Consider the following 24084-nt stretch of genomic DNA (forward strand, 5'->3'; position numbering starts at 1 on the left):
ACAAGGCTGGCACAGAGATGGATTATTAGCTCACCTGGTGCAGGGCTGGCACAGAGATGGACTATTAGCTCACCTGGTGCAGGGCTGGCACAGAGATGGATTATTAGCTCACCTGGTGCAGGTCTGTCACAAAGCTGGACTATTAGCTCACCTGGTGCAGGGCTGGCACAGAGATGGACTATTAGCTCACCTGGTGCAGGGCTGGCACAGAGGTGAAACCTTAGCTCACCTGGTTCAAAGCTTGGATAAAACTGGAACATTAGCTCACCTGGTGCATTCAATACTGACATGAGATGGACCATTAGCTCACCCTGTGCAATGCTGGGATAAAGCTGAAGTGTAAGCTCACCTTGTGAATTCAATGCTGACATGCGAGAGAACAGTAGCTCATCTCATCAATGCTGATGTACAACAACTCACCTAATGCCACCCTGCCATTCAACTAGAATAATAGCTCACCTGGTGCAATGCTAGCATACAGCTGGAAGCGCACATCCTCCTCCCCGGGTTCAACATTGACCTCCATGCCCTCAGCGTAGAGCTGCTGCACCAAGAATGGCATCTTGCCCAGTGAAGGATCATATGTGATGGTGTGGTTCCATGCATAGGGCATCCTGTTTCCATTAACTCGGAACAGTCGTGAGGAGTAGGCATAGATTTCACCTGAAAGTGTGTTGTGTTTGTCATAATATATTATTAATAAGTAGAGGTGTGACGATACAGAAATTTCACGATATGATATGTATCGCGATATCTTGAAACGATACGGTTCGATTTGATGCATATAACGATATGCTTTCTTTAGTTATTTTCTTTAAAAAAATATATGTTAAAGCAAGAAATTTTGACATAACCGTCAATATCTAATGAAAATTAACAATTTTAAGGTCAACGATACATATCACGATACGAAAAAACGTATCGATATATTTATCGTTAGATAAAGTATCACGATTATCGATACCACGATATATCGTCACAGCTCTATTAATAAGGCATAATATATTTTAAGATAACATCTGGTTTACTTGTCTACCTTTCCTGACTTTAACCTGCTGAATTAATTTCAGCATAAGCCACTGTAAACAAGGTGATTTCAAACAGGGGCGTCATTAACAAGGAACAACTAAACCAACATTTTGCACATTAATATCAGATATAAAAATAAAGATTATTATCCATATATATACTAATATTTTCAAACATACAAAGGTTAAGGCTAAAGCAAACAAACTTTTCTTGAATTTACTTGAAATGCTTGATTGACATTAGAATGCGTTTCACATTAGAACCCTGTATAAATTAGAGCTAACCAATGTCATTCTTATCTCCGATGTCTCATACTTAACTCATACTTCCTTCCTACAGACCTCCTTATACACCCTTATCTCACCTGGTCCGGTCTGCACATACTGTTCCGTGTAGGGGTGGATGTACACATTCCTGATCTGGCCAAGGTCGGGTACATGTCCACTGACCACGATGTCAAACTTGAGCTTCCCCTTGTCATCCACACCAGTGGCGTAGTGGGTCATCCTTAAGACTTCCCCTAAACGTTAAAGTCCCATTTTACTGACTGTTCACAACACTAAGGTTACTGTACTTCATACACTGACACAAATTACCCTACGGTCATTTTGTGAAACAGGAATGAAACACTTCCCACAGAGTCCCCAAACATAACATGGACAAATTAGATGCTTGATTGGCATTTTAGAAGATGATATTTGATGAACATAGAGATTTTTTCTGGGTTACATCTTCTTTTTATTCTCGAGTACAACGTTTCAGGGCTTGTTCTGGCCCCATCATCAGTTTTACCTGATGATGGGGCCAGAACTAAAAAACCTAACGAGAATAAAAAAGAAGACGTAACCCAGAAAAAATCTCTATGTATAACATGGACAGCTATTAATCAACATCACTGTGACAGTACATGTGATATAAAGCCGGGTCCAGCCTCAACTAAAATATAAAATAACATTTTTCTCAATCACACACTGATACATAAATAAATTGCAAAAAAAGATAGAAAATAAAGTAATATGCAATTTGATTTTATTATGATTTATGGAACATCTAATAATCAGTACAGTTAAACTACCGGTACCTTTTAGGCATTAGAGAATAATGTAAATGAAGCTATGGACACATTTAACTTTGTGACACATGCAGTGAAGGCAATTACAGACCTGTTGCAAACTCGACCTGCACCTTCCTGTTGAAGACGCCCTTCGTTAGAGTATAACCATTGTAAGCTCCATCCACCTCCATGGCTGTCGTCCAGTACACAGGGGTGAGCAGAGAGATCAGGTGCTGTAGATGAGGAGCTGAAGAGAGACAACTATTGAGTATGGGGCTGAAGGAAGACAACTCTAGTGAGCATGGGGGTGAAGGGAGACAACTCTAGTGAGTATGGGCTGAAGGGAGACAACTCTAGTTTGTGGGAGATAACTATGGTAAGAGCAAAGAGCAAGTGACCTTTCTAACATGAGTGGTAAAGTTGCCAACACCTTGTGAAGAATCTTGAGGTTTGCCCTCTTACCCTAAAAGTATGTCTTTGGGAATTGTTAACCTGGAAATGGTTCATGACTACTGAATTTAAATTACTTGCTTTTAACAAATTAGACTGGTTAGAAACTGCAGATTGAATGAAAAGCACCCAACCTCCTAAATATTTCAGCAGGGGTGAAGATTATTCAGCTTTACTACTATCATCATTTGTTTGTCAACACAATGATCATTTGCAGGTATAACTCCACACAGTGTTGTTGTGGTAGCCTATCACACCGGCAAACCTAGAATGATGGCAGCAATGGAACAGGGACCTCAGCTGTGTGGAGCTTGCGAGTGGAAATACGAGTTTGGTTTAACGCTGCTGTGGACAATATTCCAGTTATACCATGGCATGTCAGCCTGATTTGGGAGGAAAGCCTGATGTGCTGCAGGTCTTAGATGTTACCACGCTGGTGGAACCCACATAGTAGTATTAAACAACCCAGCTCGACAGCGTGCTTGCCCTTGCAGTTGACCAATACAACTTCCCTCACAACCTATTGTATTTGTTCCCAGATTCTACAGAAAATCAATAGCTTTTGGAAACTATTTTGATCAAGGTACGATCATCACATCTCCTGAACAGCTGATCAGATACGTAATTAGCTGGAACCGTTGCTGCTTCGAACTCGTTTCGGATAAATCTTTATTACACATGTTTCACAAATGCTACTCCAAGCTTGTCTGGACTAAAAACATCCTGTCTGCATTTGAGACCAATCCTCATGATTGGATCAGTTTCCGTGGAAGCTTTTTGACCTGTTCTGTATGGAGTGTTATATTGAATTTCGGGATACACCATTGCAGATTTAAGGTGAATTGTCACTTGGATATTAGAAATTGTGAAATGTTATATATGAAAAATGATGATTGGGTTGTCCCAATGGTTTTTGGTTTGAGTGAGAATGCAAGATAACTGAATCATTTGGATAAGAAGTAGACATAAGATGACAACGGACTGTAATCAGAGAATGTAACTTATTCAAGGTGATTTCACTGTCAAATTGAAAAAACAAGGATGCAACACTTTCCAGCATCAAATTCTCCCTCCATAGTTTGGATGTCTACAATGATAACACATTAACTTGGTGCGCCTAGTGGCTGCACGAGTTGTATAATCCCCAGGGAGTTGAGATTGACATCCAATGATCGAGGGAAAAAAGACCATAATATGTGCCATGCATTCAAGTTCTTTCAATTTGATTCATGAAAGGTTTTACATCTGAAACATTTTAAACACATAGAGTAAAAACTTTCATCCAAATGGGTAGCCAAAGGGTTAAAGCATTTGAGCGAGTTTAGTTATGGCTATATGGCGGCAGTCTGTAAATAATCGAGTCTGGACCAGGCAATCCAGTGATGAACAGCATCAGCATCGATAGCAATTGGGATATGATGACATGTGTCAACCAAGTCCGTGAGCCTGACCACCCGATTACGTTAGTCGCTTCTCATTGGTTACTGAAGATCAATTCTATCACAGGTCTTCTTTGGTCTGTTGATTTGTTGAGTGGTGAACACTACACCAGTAACATCCCAGTGGGGACACCAGGCCTCGATTTCTCGAAACAAACTTTTTACTCAAATATCAAACTGAGTTTGACAATTTGAAACAGCTGAATTTTTAACAAGACTGCATTTTTAAATTAAAAAATCCCAAACAACTGAAGTTATCTATCCACCAAACTCAAATTGTCTACTAAGTTTGAGTTTAATATTGATTTCAGTTTATTCTGGGAAATGCATTTTCTTGTGTTTTCTCAAATTTGAGTAAAAACTCTGAATTAAGTCAAAACTCAGACATAAGTTTGTTTCGAGAAATCGGGGCCTGAACCTTTGTTGCATGACCAGCAAACACATATGGGGCTAATCCCTCGTAATGACTTGTTGAAGTGAATTGAGGTTAGACAATGCATGAGGTAGTAAGGATTTACTGCCACTTCATGCAACTTTCAAACAGCTCCTGTAGACATGCAACAGTAAAATGACCCTATCACAAGTTTAAAACCTGTGAGGTTAGTTTCAAGGTACAAGGTATATGGCTTTAAGCATTTAAAAAGTAAAGAAATAAACATGAAGAAGTATCATTAAAAACCTTGAAAAAATGTGTATTACAAAAGTTTAAGTGGAATTTATAACTGGTCCCAAACATTCACTGACCAAGCTGACCAATTAAAACCAACCAGCCAACCAACCAGCTCCTGAAGGACAAATTATGTAGCAGTATTCTGGGGTAGAATTAAGTCATAAGACCAATACAAGACAGCTGCAGTGGTGGCTATACTCACTTGACATTAGTCACCAGGGAAACTGTATAATCTACCAATCAATTATTACACCAGAAGTTCAGTATTCTGTGAAACATCTGTCTGTTCATTTGATAATGAGTGAGTGAGTTTGGTTTTACATCGCTTTAGCAATATTCCAACACTATCATCGCAGGGGACACCAGAAATGGGCTTCACACATTGTACTCATGTGGGAATTGAACCTGGGTTTTCAGCGTGATGAGTGAATGCTTTAACCACTAGGCTACCCCACAGCCCTCATTTGATAAAGCTTACCGACAGCTCTGGGAACATTCCTGATAGTTGCCCTAATCCTGATGCCCGAGTCAGTTGGTGTCATCTCAGATACAATAGTGGACTCAACGATGTCAATGTTGTTGATGTTGCCGACGAGGTTGCCCTCAGCAGTTCTTGGGGAGGCTGCAATAAACAATTGCTCTTTACAAATTAATTGTCCAAGGAAATGTTATATTCCTCCATAACACGTAAATATAGCTGTAAGATTATACACATTTGTGAGTGATAGATGTTTCATCCTTTTATGTGATCAATGAATAAATAATATACCCTCTTTATATATTTCCTCTTTTTTGCAATAAAAAATATAGAAGAGAATATATTTATATTGTATAACTGAATTCAATTCAATTTACTCTTACAGTTTCAAGTTTATTTCTTCAAACTTTCAGGAAAAGAAGACAACGTTCACAGACTAAGATGCATAACATCACAACTATAGCCTGTTTGTAGTGAAAATGTACTGACGAATTTCACTGTAAATAAAAAAGTAAATCAAATAAAGTGAAATTAAGATAGCGAATCCTCATACTTTTACTTTGCCAATTGAACTTTTAAATCTCAGAATTTTATTCAACTTAGGATAAAAGTTGTTTAACAAACAATCATAGTTTCAAATCGCTATTATTGGTTTGTATTACAAAGGGGTAAGTGCAGTAGTTGGAACAGTGAAACAAATGCACCTGCGGTTCATGATGAGCGTTAACTTAGACTACCGTAGAAACAAACCCTTCTTGTTCTTGGGGTTTCATTTAATGTGCATACCCCCTGTGATACAAACCAATAATAGCGATTTGAAACTATAATCGTTTGTTAAACAACTTTTATCCTAAGTTGAATAAAATTCTGAGATTTTAATTGTTCAGTTGGCAAGGTAAAGTTATGAGGATTTGCAATCTTAATTTCACTTTATTTGATTTACTTTTTTGTTTAAAGTGAAATTCATTGGTACGTTTTCACTGCAAACAGACTATAATCTCCACCCTCCATCCAAATAGCCCTACACCTGTCCCTCAAAATATTGCTCCACCCCAAATAAATTGACTCCACATCCCGCATGCAGTCAGTACTTGATGGCCACATATTACGATGACGTATGCTCACATTCCATGAATGAGAATCCTCACTGTCACACACCGAGGTGATGCCCCCTACCTCCCCCTACCTCACACCCTGATGCCCCACCCTACCTCCCCTCAGCCTTAATGACGGAGTCAGTCCTCACTGTCACACCAAGGTGATGCCCCGACAGTCCTCCCTACCTCCCCTACCCTACTTCTACCTGCTTAATGACTGAGTCAGTCCTCACTGTCACACCGAGGTGATGCCCCCACACCCTACCTCCCCTACGCCTTAATGACGGAGTGAGTCCTCACTGTCACACACCGAGGTGATGTCCCAACACCCTACCTCCCCTACGCCTTAATGACGGAGTGAGTCCTCACTGTCACACCAAGGTGATGCCCCGACACCCTACCTCCCCTATGCCTTAATGACGGAGTCAGTCCTCACTGTCACACACCAAGGTGATGCCCCAACACCCTACCTCCCCTACGCCTTAATGACGGAGTGAGTCCTCACTGTCACACCGAGGTGATGCCCCGACACCCTACAACCCCTATGCCTTAATGACGGAGTCAGTCCTCACTGTCACACCAAGGTAATGGCCCGACACCCTACCTCCCCTATGCCTTAATGACGGAGTCAGTCCTCACTGTCACACCAAGGTGATGGCCCAACACCCTACCTCCCCTACGCCTTAATGACGGAGTGAGTCCTCACTGTCACACATAGGTGATGCCCCGACACCCTACCTCCCCTACGCCTTAATGACGGAGTGAGTCCTCACTGTCACACCAAGGTGATGGCCCAACACCCTACCTCCCCTACGCCTTAATGACGGAGTCAGTCCTCACTGTCACACCAAGGTGATGCCCCGACACCCTACCTCCCCTCGCCTTAATGGCCGTGGTGAGTCCTCACTTCAACCGAGGTGACGGAGTGAGTCCTCACTGTCACACCGAGGTGATGCCCCGACACCCTACCTCCCCTACGCCTTAATGACGGAGTGAGTCCTCACTGTCACACCAAGGTGATGCCCCGACACCCTACCTTCCTACGCCTTAATGACGGAGTGAGTCCTCACTGTCACACCGAGGTGATGCCCCGACACCCAACCCTCACCAAATGTAATGGAGTACTTACTGTCACATGCTGTGATGATGCACTCGCCCACCTGGACGCCGTTGCCGCCGTTGCCCAGACACGGTCGCCCACCATGCTGTGGCTGTACACACTGTCGCCGCCTCTCACGTGTCCCGTAGTCACATGTCTTGGAACATGCTCCCCACTCTGCCCATAAATCCCAGTTGCCATCAACTAAAGGAAAGCAGTGAGGCGAAGGATGAGGACTTGTTCACAAAACAAGTTTGGACACAATTAAGTGATAATCCTGCTTTAACCAATATAAAAACATACAGAAACTATACAAAACTATATACATAAGTGATAATTTACAGTAACCTTGTACTCCAACCAAATCAAAGGCTTTCCACAGGCTTACTGATGGTACATACAATGCCAACAATGTAGACATTTCTTCTTTATCATTCCCAAGGCATAAAACCAAGATTTATTAGTCAAAATATAACCTAATTGTTCCACTACATCAATCCAGTATACTGTTGGATTAGAGTCAAGATTTAACAGACCCAATTCAACATGGTTTCAGTCATGAGTTGATATCCCTACATTACGGGTAAAATCCTATGGACCACTTGCACAAAGTTATCTTTCCGCTACGCCATCTTAAGTCATAGCACTAAGATCGCTTTGTGCAAGCAAGCAAGCCGTGGTTGTGATTCCCTGGTTTACTGCATGGTCTATATAAGTTATAACAGTGATTTTATACCATGGGCTTCTATCTGATTATTACACCCAGAGACGTAGACCATTGGTTTATTCCATTTATACAACGGTGTTATACACTGACCAGGACAGTATAGCTGGTTGCACTCCGTGACCTCTTCGCCTTGTCCTGTGCATGGTCTTCCACCCTTGGCAGGGATAGGGTTGGTGCAGGTGCGGAACCTCTTCATCTGTCCTCCTCCACAACTCCGACTACATTCACCCCAGGTGCTCCATAGTGCCCAGTTACCATGCACTGCAACAACAATCACACCATCATTACATCAACAACCAAACCATCACTACCACAGCAATGACAACACATCTTTACAGTGTAGCTCTCCTGGTTGCTGTAGCTCAGTTGGACTGTTTATCTCCCCTTGACAGTGAATCTTACCTCGATAGTGTGTCTCACCTGGACAGTATAACTTACCTGGGACAAGTTCCACAAAACGATCGTAGTGCTAAGATGATTTTAACTCCCACACTTCTTCAGGTAACCTTTACTAAGGTTAACCTTAACTCCCATTCTTTAACATCGCACTAAGGTTACCTTAGTGACTTACGATCACCTAAGTGCTTTGTGAAAGGAGGCCCTGGACAATTAAGCTGTAGAAAAAATGGTTGACCACTGGTTAAAGGATTTTAATTTTTTTATTGCTTCAATGAAATGTTTCAGTACATGTGCTTGATCTAAGTGTTGCTATGTGTACCAAATCACACCACAAGATTACTCTAGTGAGTGAGTGAGTTTAGTTTTACGCCGCACCCAGCAATATTCCAGCTATATGGCGGTGGTGGTCTGTAAATAATCGAGTCTGGACCAGACAATCCAGTGATCAACAGCATGAGCATCGATTTGCGCAACTAGGAACCAATGACATGTGTCAACCAAGTCAGTGAGTCTGACCACCTGATCCTGTTAGTAGCCTCTTACGACAAGCATAGTCGCCTTTTGTGGCAAGCATGGGTTGCTGAAGACCTATTCTACCTTGGGTCTGGTCAATTATAACTTACCTGGACAGTGTTCACTGTTGCAGTAGTCCACTTGCTGTTCTGGGCCGACACAGTCAGCACCACCATACTGAGAGCGAGGATTATCACAGCGACGGACCCGTGTCCTTGACCCGCCCCCACAGGACACACTACATGATGTCCAGTCCATCCACTGGCCCCAGTTGCCATCAACTGAAGAGAAATGAATTTGTAAACATTTTGTGCCTCAATAGGGACCCTCAAGTTTTCAACTACCAGTGCCTAGCTCAGTACAGCGCTTTTGAGTGGTTCTACCAGATCCTATCGCTCTACAAATATTTTTATAGATACATACATAGAAGACTCTTGCTTCTGAGAAGAAACTGGAAGGATCAATTTCAGTAGGTGAGTTTAGTTTTACGCCGCTTTTAGCAATGTTCCAGCAATATCACGGTGGGAAACACCAGAAATGGGCTTCACACATTGTACCCATGTGGGGAATTGAACCCGGGTCTTCGGCATGATGAGCGAGTGTTTTAACCATTTGGCTACCCCACCGCCCCCATTTGCAGCAGGATTATTTTAAGTCACTATGCACTGCGGTCAGTGTCAAGTTTCTATGTCAGGTGAACCAGTAATAGCATTGCAACAGCAATGGTCTACATCTCCTTTATGTGAGAGGTGTACTCAATATTGAGAAAATAGGTGCACACAATGCACATTTATTATAATGGACAAAACACAATAGGTGTCACCCTAGAACCCTCCGACACATGGTCATGAGATGGCATGCAGTCACAACCTGTGACCACCTCAGCCATGAGATGTCTCTTGCAAAATGTCGGGGTTTCTTGGGATGTGTTCTGACATGGATTCCGGATGGAGTGAGCTGATCAGAGTATACTCCCTACTTCCTTCATGCATGTAGTGTGTATGTCTTGATTTACATGACTTCATTCATAAAAAGTATCTCATCATTTTCATATAAATTTCTAACGATGTTAAATCTGGTCATGGCAACCTGTGTTGAGCATAAGCAGTGAACTATGCTGTCTGGGCACACTGAGACATCATTAGGACACAGTGGCACACTATTGGGCACAATGACACACTATTAGGGCACAAGAGCACACTATTAGGGCAGAATTACACAATAATAGGGCACAATGAAAAAATATCAGGCATAATGACACAATATTAGGGCACAATGACACTATTAGAGTACAATGACACACTATTAGGGCACACAGAAACATCATCAAGACATACTGATGTGTCATCAGAGACACACCTTAAAGGCACACACTGATCTGCAATCAGGGCACAGACACCTAAGGGCACTTAAGGGCACTGACTGATCTGCAATCAGGCACACAGACACCTTAAGGGCACACACTGATCTGCAATCAGGCATACAGACACCTTCAGGGCACACACTGATCTGCAATCAGGGCACACAGACACCTTAAGGGCACACACTGATCTGCAATCAGGGCACACAGACACCTTAAGGGCACACACTGATCTGCAATCAGGGCACACAGACACCTGAAGGGAACACACTGATCTGCAATCTGGCACACAGACACCTTAAGGGCACACACTGATCTGCAATCAGGCACACAGACACCTTAAGGGCACACACTGATCTGCAATCAGGGTGCACAGACACCTTAAAGGCACACACTGATCTGCAATCAGGGCACACACTGACCTGCAATCTGGCACACAGACACCTTAAGGGCACACACTGATCTGCAATCAGGCACACAGACACCTTAAGGGCACACACTGATCTGCAATCTGGGTGCACAGACACCTTAAGGGCACACACTGATCTCCAATCTGGGTTCACAGAGACACCTTAAGGGCACACACTGATCTGCAATCAGGGTGCACAGACACCTTAAGGGCACACACTGACCTGCAATGTGGGTGCACAGACACCTCAAGGGCACACACTGACCTGCAATCTGGGTGCACAGACACCTCAAGGGCACACACTGATCTACAATCAGGGTTCACAGACACCTTAAGGGCACACACTGATCTGCAATCAGGGTGCACAGACACCTTAAGGGCACACACTGATCTGCAATCAGGGTGCACAGACACCTTAATGGGAACACACTGATCTGCAATCAGGGCGAAAAGACACCATTAGTGCAAACACTCATCATCAGTCAGGCCAACGTAACAGCTTGCTTTTAAGTCACAAGAAAATGTACTGGTGTACTTTCCAAACATGCAAATATATTCTGATCCCAACAGAACACACAGGCTGGCCAAAGTATCCTTTAGAGCCTTCCTATCAGATCCCTCCTTACATAACTGCATGTCCAGTCATACCTGCACAAGCCTGTGTGTGGCACGCCTGTGTGTCGATTCCTGCTCCACGGCATGGAAGTCCCCCGAACTGAGGCCGTGGGTTGTTGCACTTCCGCTCTCGGGACTGCTGCCCCTCCCCACAGGTGGTGGTGCAAGGACTCCATGGATCCCAGTCGCCCCAGCTTCCGTCAACTGAATCATGCGAATAGAACATTTACAATTTGGGAATTACCACATGACCTTGTCCAACCACCTTTATATCAGACATCGCATCAGCTAATGTAACAAATGAAATTTTGAGTGACTGAAAGAATGAGCAAGTTAACATTGGTGAGGTGAGGTGAGGTGAAATTGGATTTAACGTCGTGCTTGAGAATATTTCGCTCATATGATGACGTGCATGCGTGTGTATGTGTATGTGCGGCTGCTTGTACTAGCCCAGACTTAAGCTGGTTTTATAGTGCTAGCCCACTGAGATACTATGCCGCAGTGAAGCATGAATACACCACTCAGACACATTATACTGACTCCAAGCCGACCAGTCCTTGTTGTACTCATAAATGCCGAGCGTCAGGCAGGGACCAACAAGTACCATATTTTAACGTCTTTTGGTATGACGCAGTCGGGAATCGAACCCGCAACCTTCCGCTCTAACCACTACACCACAGAGGCGGGCAGTTAACATTGGTACTATTCAAGGCACAGAGTGATGAAAACAAGTTATGGATATAATATTTCACAGTTATATTACATCTCGTTCTTTCTAATTAAAGGAAAAATGTGTCCTGAATCACCACTTGTTACTTAGGATATATTTTCTTACAAAATTCCACCGGAAGAAAGCAATTGCACTGAGGACCTATTATGGCCCAGAAATCTCACAAGCAGACAAACAGATTCAACAAGGCACCTATTCTGCCCAAGTGAGTGAGTGAGTATGGTTTAACGCTGCTTTTAGCAATATTCCAGCAATATCACACGTTGTACCCATGTGGAGAATCGAACCCAGGTCTTGGCATGATGAGTCAACACTTTAACCACTAGACTAGAATCCAAGAATCTCCACAAGGAGACAAGCATATGTTACTGGGAGCTGTTCTGGTGCAGAGTCCGCACAGGAAGACAAACATGGATACTGGAGACAAGTTCTTCCCAAGAATCTCCAGAGACAGAAAGGCACTGGATACTGGGTATCTACTCTAGTCCAAGCATCGCTACACTTTGAGAAGCTTTGACCATTGAGGACCTATACTGATCTACTGTAACCCTTCTTCACACATATTTTCACATCATACTGCAGCATGGAGCATGGCTCAGGTCACTCACAGATGCCAACCCCAAAGTGTTGCAAATAGTAGTTTCAAGGATCAAAATTAGTAGTTTGACCATAAAATTAGTAGTCAACTAAATACTTACAATCATGATGGATTCTGAGAAAGATAATATGACACTTATCAAGAGTGAAGCTTCAGTGAGTGAGTTTAGTTTTATGCCGCACTAGGCAACATTACAGCTATGTGGTGGCGGTCTGTAAATAATCGAGTCTGGACCAGACAATCCAGTGATCAACAGCGTGAGCATCGATCTACACAATTGGGATATGATGACATGTGTAGTGAAGCTTTAATTTCACATACCTCCAACAGCAGATTTCCAAATTATCAGCTTTACAATTCTTCTTGTTTTTGGCGAAAATGTATTTAACCAACAAAAATATATGTTTTTGTCTATATATCCATATTTTAATGAATTTTCTTCAAATTTCATAGAATTTCCAGTGCAGTTGTACTCTCATAGTTCGAGCCTAAAATTAGCAGTGACTATGATAAAATCGTAGAGGTTGGTATCTCTGGGTCACAGAGAACTTACTTGGACAGGATCTGACATTGCAAGGTGACTGGTCCACTCCAGCTCCCTCGCAGGAGAGTCCCCCGAACTGCGGTGGGGGGTTATCACAAAGACGAGTACGGGTCCGCTGACCGGGTCCACACGAACTGCTGCACACCTTCCATGCGCCCCAGTTTCCCCAACTGGCATCAACTGCAATACACATTCTTGATGAATTCAAAATGTGTTTATATAAACTTTTCTGTCATGTGTATCCTGATTTTCAAGAGCTGTCAGACTCAAACAACATAGTAATAAATCTTTGTCTTATTCAACCATGTATCATGAAATGAGTGAGTATGGTTTTACGATGCTTTTAGCAATATTCCAGCAATATCACGACAGGGGTCACCAGAAATGGGCTTCACACATTGTACCAGTGTTTGCCCTTAACCCTGAAAAGCTGCAGGCCCTAAGGACACAGAACCATAAAAAGTTGCGGGTCCTGATCAGAATGTGTAGGCCCTATATTTTAATATTGAAATAATACTCTTAGTTACTGGGGATGAAAAAGCTGTCGGCCATAAGGACCTGCAAAAAAACAAAAGTTGTGGATCCAAGTGGTTTTTCAGTCGGCTTTGGGCCTAAGGACCGATGTTAATTTTGAACGCTGCATTGTACCCATGTGAGGAATCAAACCTGGGTCTTCAGCATGACATGCGGACACTTTAACCGCTAGGCTACCCCACCGTCCTGTATCATGAAATGAACTGTACCTATCATTCTGAGTTTTCATATCACAAGCAAATCAAGTTAAACATGAAAATTACAAGTCTTGAATCTACAGATTCCACAGCTAAACCCAAACCAATAAAAACAGATTCAGTTTTACATTGTTTCTGTATCAACTGACTACAGCCATCTTAAAGGCATCTGAATGAATATAGTTCTCATCCAAAACAGACCATGTTTCTCCAGACAGCAACTATTGTTTGATTTGTCTAATTCTACCAGCAATATACAACAGTCACAGAGATGACAGCCCCAAAGTGTTGCAAATATGATAGTTTCAAGGATAAAAAAATAGTAGTTTGACCACAAAATTAGTAGTCAACTAAATACTTAAAATCATGATGGATTCTGAGAAAGATAATATGACACTAATCAAGAGTGAAGCTTTAATTTTACATACCCCCAACAGCAGATTTCCAAATTATCAGCATTACATTTTTTCTTCTTGTTTCTTTTGGCAAAAATGTATTTATCGATGAAACTGGATGTTCTTGTCTATATATCTGAACTGTTATGAATTTTCTTCAAAATTCATAGAATTTCTAGTGCAATTCATTCTCTTCCCACAGAGATTACTCCTGTCATATCTTCCTACGTAACCTCTGTTCTAATACGGCCCTTTCATGGTGTGAGCGTTCAAGACTCGTGATTGGAGGCAATCAGATTTAGTTGTGCAATCAGCGACGTTGTTTCAAAAGTGATCATTCGCAAGGCCTTGGTAATTTCCGTATGCTTCGAGAAAACTAAACTTCTTCCCAAGCGTGATGCACAAACGTTTCTTCTAGACAGAACTCAGTCATGTTATGGCGGATCAGTGGCGTCTCCATCGCCCTCGTTGACAACGGACAAGCTAGCCATTAAACGTCTTGTGTGCAACATCAACACAAGTCCCTGGCAGAGGAGGGATATTTGTGGCCCCACATTTGCTTGTGTTAGTCAAGTTGAATCTAAGTCGATGTAACACGTGTTCTGATTGGATAGAAAGAAGGGAGATAATTCGTTTTGCGATCTTTTGCCGCTAGGGGATTTTACGAGAACCGGGAAATATGGCCGTATTAGAACAGAGGTTCATAGGAAGATATGACAAGTAACCTCTGTGGGAAGAGAATGAGTGCAATTGTATTGATGTAGTTTGAGGCTAAAATTCATAGCAATAAAATCGTAAGGGTTGGCATCTCTGCAGTCAGATGGTCTGTTGATGGTTGTCTAATGTTGTTGAGTCTCACACACACTCAGTAATATCACCATGTATTATGTTCTATATGTAGTGTGTGAGCATAATGAGTGAGTGAGTGAGTTTAGTTTTACACCGCACTCAGCAATATTCCAGCTATATGGCGGCGGTCTGTAAATAATCGAGTCTGGACCAGACAATCCAGTGATCAACAGCATGAGCATCGATCTGCGCAATTGGGAACCGATGACATGTGTCAACCAAGTCAGCGAGCCTGACCACGCGATCCCGTTAGTCGCCTTTTACGACAAGCATAGTCGCCTTTTATGACAAGAATGGGTTGCTGAAGACCTATTCTACCCCGGATCTTCACGGGTCATGAGCATAATGAAGGAGGAAAGCTTGAAGAGGTAAATATAGGGTGATGCCAAATAAAGGACCATAATCATGATAAAATGGATCCGAATCACAAACACAAGATTCTGGCAATGAATTGTGAATTTCAAATGTTGTTTGTTAATACACAACTCAGCCAAACATTCCATTCTCTGTCTTATCTGTTCCTACCTGGACATTCTCCCATTATACAGGACTTGCTTTCCCGCGCAGCTCCGATACACTGGTGGCCACCATTGGTTGGAGGAGGGTTGTCACATGACCTGGTGCGGAAATGCAGGCCCACACCACACGTGGTGCTGCACTCGCCAAACTCACCCCATTCGGAGAAGCCGCCATGGACTGAAGGAGGATGTGGAGGAGACAAAAAATAATTTGCTGAATCGACAAATCATGTCCATTTGTTGTCATTTAATATAGAGAACTGCTTATGGGTCATTTTAAGGAAATTGAATAATTCTAAAAAAGATGTTGGTCTTCTGGATGTCCACAAATGCTATCCAGTCAAAAGTTATTACTCATGGCTAGTTAGGTTTTAGGGCAGTGTGCAAAATTTATGCTTGTCCTGTGGTCCCTGGCTAGTAAAACTTCATCATGACCACTAAATGATAAGTTTGCAGTCGTCCTGGTGGCAAGAGAATTTTGTATGGATAGCTAAGTAAATCTACGAATGTTATTTTGGACCAGTGAAGTACAGATAGGACCACTAATTATTGTCTACTCACTGGTCCTGTGGTCTAGTGGAGAAATTTTGAAAGGTTTCTTTCTCTGTAGGGGATTCCGTGTTGCTAGAAGATGATAAAAGTTACCAACTGTCATTCTTTCTGAGCAAAACTTTTGTAACCATTACAACAAACTGACCAGCTGATGTTTTTACAAGGAAACAAATGACATGTTGATGCTTGCTTCTACAATGGAACTACTGTCTGAATATCTGATGTGACAAAGTCATCTACTCACCTACCACTTTCAAATCCGTCTCTACGAAGGTCTTGCCGAGCTTGTTGGTGGCGAAGCAGCGATACAGACCAGAGTCATCCATCTGGGTTGCCACAATCCTACACCAGGGACAATGTGACACGTTAGAAGACAGATTACTAACCAGATAATCATTAAGTCTGTTTGTTGTTGGTGTAACAGTGAGTGAGTGAGTGAGTTTAGCTTTACGCCGCTTTTAGCAATATTCCAGCAATATCATGGCGGGGACACCAGAAATGGGCTTCACACATTGTACCCATGTGGGGAATTGAACCCGGGTCCTCGGCGTGACGAGCGAACGCTTTAACCACTAGGCTACCCCACCGCCCTGGTGTAACAGAGTAAACAAGCATTGTCACTAAGGTGACATAATCCCCCACCACAAATTATCAAATCAAACTTATGAAAGTTTAAGATGAAGTAAAATGTCAACAAAAACATGACCAGTCAACCTCTCTTGATATCTTGCTCTTTAGTTGTTCAAACACACACATATTTTCAAGACTGACTTTGACCTTGACATGAATGTCATAGTGTATGAAATATGCAAAAATAGTACTAAAGAAATTGCTTATTGAAAAACATTCAAGGGAAGTCTTGAAAGTCTATGAAGAAAATCCAGTGAACCATTCTTGAAATATCTTGCTAACAATTCAGGTTAACATGCTGAAATCTTCAAAGTGTTGTCGTGACCATGAAAATTATGTGAAGGTCACCAAAATTGACTGGGCCCTGGGCCTTCCCTAGATGAAGCTTGGTGTCAATATGAAGAAAATCCAGTGAATATTTTTTGCGATATCTTGCTGACTAACTGCAAATTAAGTTAAGGTCACCACTTGACTGGGCCCTGCGCCTTTTAACATGGTGAAATCTTCAAAGTGCAGTTTAACATGCTGAAATCTTCAAAGTGTCGCCATGACCTTGAAAATTATGTAAAGGTCACCAAAATCGACTGGGCCCTGCGCCTTCCTTAGATAAAGCTTGGTATTGAATATGAAGAAAATCCAGTGAAAGGTTCTGGAGATAGCTTAACATGCAGGTAAAACGTTAACGTCCCCTTGTGACCTTGAAATGAAGGTCAAGGTCACCCAACCTGACTTGATCCTTTCTTATACTGTGATGAACCTAGGTACCAAATATGAAAAGAATCTAGTGAACGGTTCTTAAGATATTCCAATTCATACGGACAGAAGGAGCCTAATACTATATCCCCCGCTTCGCGCTAAACGTGCGACAGGGGATAACAATCAAATTTGGATCTGACAATCCAGTGAGTGTTGTTTTTGTTTTGTTGGTCAATGCAGTACTCAGCAATATTCCAGCTATAAGGAAGCAGTCTGTAAGTATTCAAGTCTGGATTAGACAATCCAGTGATCAACAGCATGAGCATCAATCTACGCAAGTGGGGTATGATGACATGTGTCAACCAAGTCAGCAAGCCTGACCACCCGATCCCATTGGAAGGGATGGCAGCAGGAAAATCTATTTTCAGCTGAAAACGTAATATTGTGTCATCGAGTTGAGGGTTTCTCAATGGATTTAGATGATTCACAATTGAACAATTTGACATAAAATCAGCGGAAATCCATGGATCAGTGGAAAATTGCCATCACTGCATTAGTCGCCTCTTACGACAAGCATAGGTTACTGAAGATCAATTCCAACCCGGATCTTCACAACTTCACCAAGCATGGGTTGGTGAAGACCAATTCTAACCTGGATATTCCCAGGGTTAGTCCAAAGATTGACATCATATGCAGTACAGATATGGGGCATGATGGCATGCAGCAAGCCTGATTACTCTTCGACAAGAATGGTAACAGGCAAGACAAACCTAAGGAATATGGGAGTGACATGGGTTTAACATGCCTTGAACATTCTCTGTTATATCATACAGCTAGTTAAAGAGCACTCACTGCATTCGCTAAATTCTAACCACTCACAGACTTTGAAGCACACTACTAATGGACTTCTAAGCAGTTGCCAGGCTTCTAAGCACATTATTCACTAAGACTGACTGACTGACTAAGTTTGGTTTTACACCGCTTTTAGCAATATTCCAGCAACATCATGGCGGGGGACACCAGAAAATGTGCTTCACACATTGTGAAAATGTGGGGATTCGAACCCAGGTCTTTGGCGTGACGAGCCAACGCTTAACCATTAGGCTACCCCCCCGCCCTATTCACTAAGAACATTCAGCTTTCACATTATTCACAGTATGGAAATTGAAAAAGTGCTAAAATGTTTTCAGCACTATCGACTGGAAAAACCTTTGTGCAAGTTTAGTATTTGACATGAATTATTTATTTACTTTGTATGTGGTAAATTTTTATAATCTGCAATCTGTTCATATATTTTGTGCTGGTTGGTTGGTTGGTTGGTTGTTGTTTAACGCTGCATTGCAATATTCCAGCCATATGGTGGCGGTCTGTAAATAATCGAGTCTGGACCAGACAATCTAGTGATCAACAGCATGACCATCGATCTACACATTTGTGATACGATGACATGTGTCAACCAAGTCAGCGAGCCTGACCACACGATCTGGTAAGTCGGCACTTACGACAAACAGGTTGTTGAAGACCAATTCTAACCCGGATCTTCATGGGTTTGTGTTGTTTGAGATAAAGATATGTTTTTTATTAGGTGAGTTAAGGAATCGAACCCGAAGCATGTGTTTTTTTGTGTGTATATTTTGTGTTTGGTAACTTTCAGATCTGTCATATGTTTTCCTGTGTTACCTGAGTGAGTTGTTAGGCAGTACAGTGATGCGCCCAGAGGAAACAAGGGGAGTGGTCTCCTTCCACCAATACATGTCAGGCTTAGGGTCGCCACTTGCAGTACAGTCCACAATGATTGTCTCCCCTTGATCCACTTTCTGACTCTTTGGAGGCTCAATCTTAAATGAAGGTCCAGCTGGAAGAAATACAACATACAAATAGAGACAAAATATACATACCAGCAACATCATGGCGGGGGACAGCAGAAATGGGCTTCACACATTGTACCCATGTGGGGAATAGAACCCGGGCCTTCGGCGTGACAAGCAAATCCTTTAAACACTAGGTAACCCCACCGCTTCAAATATACATAAGAACCTCCTCCTGTAAACTGGAGGCACCTCTCAGCCCTATAACAATCAGTCATATATCTTGAGAATCCCATGGGATTAGCAGTGGTCTTTGTGTTTCTGTACTTGTTACAGTGACTTTTCAAACCATCAGTGAAGACAGGGCTGACCAATGATTAAAGGTATCTATCAAGCCCTCATTCCAATTGCTGCTTTATGAGGTGAGGTGAGGTGAGGTGAAATTGGGTTTTACGTCGTGCTTGAGAATATTTCGCTCATATGATGACGTGCATGCATGTGCATGTGTATGAGCGGCTGCTTGTACTAGCCCAGACTTAAGCAGGTTTTATAATGCTAGCCCACTGAGATACCATGCCGCAGTGAAGAATGAATACACCACTCAGACACATTATACTGACTCCGAGCCAACCAGTTATTGTTGTACCCATTAATGCCGAGCGCCAGGCAGGGACCAACAAGTACCATATTTTAACGTCTTTTAGTATGACGCGGTTGGGGATCGAACCCGCGAAACCTTCCGCTCTCCGGGCGGACGCTCTAACCACTACACCACGGAGGCGGTCTTGCTGCTTTATGACAAAAAGAAGCTTAAATTACTGTACTGTCTCAAGCACCAGGTTTTGTTCTACTCATCTATTTTGAGATACATTCAATCAAGATGTTGTATACTGTGGCACAAAAACCCCCCAGAAATTCATTGTGACATCGTGGTCATTCAATGAGTATGGCTTCACAGTTTCCTTTATTGAGTTAACAAGTTTCACTTTTTCACTGAAACTCAATTTCATAACGAAACTAATTGTCTTTCTTCATTATGATATTTGGGGATTTGAAATATCACAGCAAATTCAGCAAAGAACTGATCTTACACCACACTGTGACTGTTGCTCTGCTCTCAGATGTCCCAGCAGTGTTGACAGCGATACATTTGTACTCGCCTGCATCCGAAGACTGCAACAGAATGGGGAATAACTCAGTGTCAACTGATAGGATACATCAATATAAGACTGACCGATATAGATCAATGTCAACATAACTGGGATACATCAACTGAAGTACTGACAAAACACATCAACAAGAACACATCAGTGAAGGTCTGATAGGGAATACATCAATGTAGGATTGATATGGAATATATCAACACAGGATTGATAGTGAACACATTAGTGAAGGTCTGATACGGAATATATCAACACAAGATTGATAGTGAATACATCAGTGAAGGTCTGATATGGAATATATCAACACATGATTGATAGTGAATACATCAGTGAAGGTCTGATACGGAATATATCAACACAAGAAAAACAGCACTTCCAAAAAGTCATCATGTATTCACCACTGTCAGTATTCCACTGAATCCTATGACCAACTTACATGCATTAGTGCTTGTCTGTTGTAAGAGTTAGCAATTTCATGTACAGGTTAAAGGTAAGTCTTGCATATGATGTTATTCATACATCACTCTCTATAATACAGTGGACTAGACTAGTCAAGTTTATTGTATTCAAGGCTTCCGGCCCATATACAAGGAGTTACATACATATACATGACTATAATACATAATACAATGACAATTATGAAATTACTTGGATAGCCTATCATTTCTCAAGACAACAGCATGTTTTACAAATAGAGAAAGGTTACGGATAACAGTTTCATTTCTGGAAGTGAAAATCGAGACAAAGGCAATTGTTGGATATTTTGATAGATAATTACTTTAAATTATATTTTCTTCTAAGATCATCATAATATGGACATACAAATATAAAATGAATTTCATCTTCAATAGATGAAGTGCATAATGGACAAATTCTCATATTTCTTTCTATAGACAATCTTCTTCCTTTATTAACACTTAAAGCTACTATACTATAAGAAAACTGATACTGACTGTAGAATCATATATGACAAGCGATCCATTGGATAGCTGCTGTATTCTGTGGCTTAGTTCTACGGCACGCCCATTCTTTGTCCACAGAATCTCAGGAATTGGGTCTCCACCCACTGAACACTCCAGGACAACCTTCTCCGCAATCTTCACTGCCTTGTTGCCGGGGGGAACAAGCATCCTGGGAGGAACTGAAAAAATGTCACATAATCAGACTGAATCCGTAGCGATTTTGGCTCATACATAACCATGATTTCTGAATAAATATTGCTCTGTAAACAAACCTAAGGCTGATGCCCAAGCATGTCAAAGGGTAGTGATCAGGGAAGAGCAATACCTCCCCTGACCATGAGAGAAGCTTACCTTTAACGACAACATTTGCGGTTGCTGTCACCTGCTGGTTGTTGGCGGGGTTGGTGGCTACACAGGTGTACTCGCCGTTGTCGGCCCGGATAGCGTTCCTCACAAAGTACACACTGCGGCCATTGATACTGACGGGAGCTGGAACACAAACATTTGCTGATTGGAGTTTCATTACGAGGATGGCAGGTGGACACTTGCAAGTGATAGGTGTTGACCTCCACACATATTCTTCCTTAATGTGTACTACTACCAGATGTCATTAGAAAACTTGACAATGAGTAGACTCTAAAAGTTGATATGGGGCAAAGGCTGATGATGGTGATGAAGATGAGACACTTTAAAGTTGAAGGTGAGGTGAGGAAATTGGGTTTAACGTCGTACTTGAGAATATTTCGCTCATATGACGACGTGTATGCATGTGTATGTATGTGTGCGGCTGCTTGTACTAGCCCAAGACTGAAGCTGGTTTTATAGTGCTAGCCCACTGAGATACCATGCCGCAGTGAAGCATGAATACCCAACTCAGACACAGTCTACTGACTCCAAGCTGACAGTCCTTGTTGTACCCATTAATGCCGATCACCTGGCAGGGACCAACAAGTACCATATTTTAACGTCTTTTGGCATGACGCGGTCGGGGATCGAACCCGTGACCTTCTGCTCTCCGGGCGGACGCTCTAACCACTACACCACGGAAGCGGTCCAAAGTTGAAGGAGTGAGTGAGTGAGTTAAAATTTAACGTCACCTCAGCAATATTTCAGGCATATAGTGACGACAAAGTTGAAGGAGACATGGGTGATGGGAATCATTGGTGGTGGTGAACGGGCATCACTTGTGGGTGATATGAGGTGTGCTTGGAGCGAGAAACTTAGCGGGCATTCACAGATTTTCTTGGCATGAGGCATTTGGTGGGAAGGGAGGAGACACTAAACTGCTATAGGCTTGCCACTGAAGAGTAAGTGATGGGGCGACACCTCCTACAGGCTTGCCATTGAAGAGTAAGTGATGGGGCGACACCTCCTATGGGCTTGCCACTGAAGAGTAAGTGATGAGGCGACACCTCCTACGGGCTTGCCACTGAAGAGTAAGTGATGGGGCGACACCTCCTATGGGCTTGCCACTGAAGAGTAAGTGATGGGGCGACACCTCCTACACCGGCTTGCCACTGAAGAGTAAGTGATGGGGCGACACCTTCCTAATGCAGGCTTGCCACTGAAGAGTAAGTGATGGGGCTGACACCTCCCACGGGCTTGCCACTGAAGAGTAAGTGATGGGGGCGACACCTCCTACAGGCTTGCCACTGAAGAGTAAGTGATGGGGCGACACCTCCTACGGGCTTGCCACTGAAGAGTAAGTGATGGGGCGACACCTCCTACGGGCTTGCCACTGAAGAGTAAGTGATGGGCGACACCTTCTACGGGCTTGCCACTGAAGAGTAAGTGATGGGGCGACACCTCCTACGGGCTTGCCACTGAAGAGTAAGTGATGGGGCGACACCTTCTACGGGCTTGCCACTGAAGAGTAAGTGATGGGGCGACACCTCCTGTAGGCTTGCCACTGAAGAGTAAGTGATGGGGCGACACCTCCTACGGGCTTGCCACTGAAGAGTAAGTGATGGGGCGACACCTCCTACGGGCTTGCCACTGAAGAGTAAGTGATGAGGCGACACCTCCTACGGGCTTGCCACTGAAAGAGTAAGTGATGGGCCACACCTCCCACGGGCTTGCCACTGAAGAGTAAGTGATGGGGCGACACCTCCCTACGGGCTTGCCACTGAAGAGTAAGTGATGAAGCGACACCTCCTAAGGGCTTGCCACTGAAGAGTAAGTGATGGGGTGACACCTCCCACCCGGCTTGCCACTGAAGAGTAAGTGATGGGCGACACCTCACAGGCTTGCCACTGAAGAGTAAGTGATGGGGCGACACCTCCCTACGGGCTTGCCACTGAAGAATAAGTGATGGGGCTGACACCTCCACGGGCTTGCCACTGAAGAGTAAGTGATGGGGTGACACCTCCTACTATGGGCTTGCCACTGAAGAATAAGTGATGAGGCGACACCTCCTACGAGGCTTGCCACTGAAGAGAGTAAGTGATGGGGCTGACACCTCCTATGGGCTTGCCACTGAAGAGTAAGTGATGGGGCGACACCTCCCACGGGCTTGCCACTGAAGAGTAAGTGATGGGGACACACCTCCCACGGGCTTGCCACTGAAGAG

The 24084-nt window shown here is 43.0% G+C and overlaps 1 protein-coding gene across 1 annotated transcript in view; it reads right to left on the bottom strand.

Annotated features, from left to right (window-relative positions):
• The window catches only part of LOC124286864 (hemicentin-1-like), a 134825-nt gene that overhangs the window by 30049 nt on the left and 80692 nt on the right, over nucleotides 1-24084 (bottom strand). Inside the window, 15 exon segments of the mRNA XM_046723308.1 lie at nucleotides 460-663; nucleotides 1394-1549; nucleotides 2193-2330; nucleotides 5121-5264; nucleotides 7347-7520; nucleotides 8134-8304; nucleotides 9066-9236; nucleotides 11373-11543; nucleotides 13221-13391; nucleotides 15712-15882; nucleotides 16501-16598; nucleotides 19263-19437; nucleotides 20482-20563; nucleotides 21507-21694; nucleotides 21867-22004. Coding sequence (XP_046579264.1) covers nucleotides 460-663; nucleotides 1394-1549; nucleotides 2193-2330; nucleotides 5121-5264; nucleotides 7347-7520; nucleotides 8134-8304; nucleotides 9066-9236; nucleotides 11373-11543; nucleotides 13221-13391; nucleotides 15712-15882; nucleotides 16501-16598; nucleotides 19263-19437; nucleotides 20482-20563; nucleotides 21507-21694; nucleotides 21867-22004 — 2352 coding nt within the window.

Source organism: Haliotis rubra, unplaced genomic scaffold (assembly GCF_003918875.1).
Source record: "Haliotis rubra isolate DU_JTF1 unplaced genomic scaffold, ASM391887v1 Scf394, whole genome shotgun sequence".
Lineage (NCBI taxonomy): Eukaryota > Metazoa > Mollusca > Gastropoda > Lepetellida > Haliotidae > Haliotis > Haliotis rubra.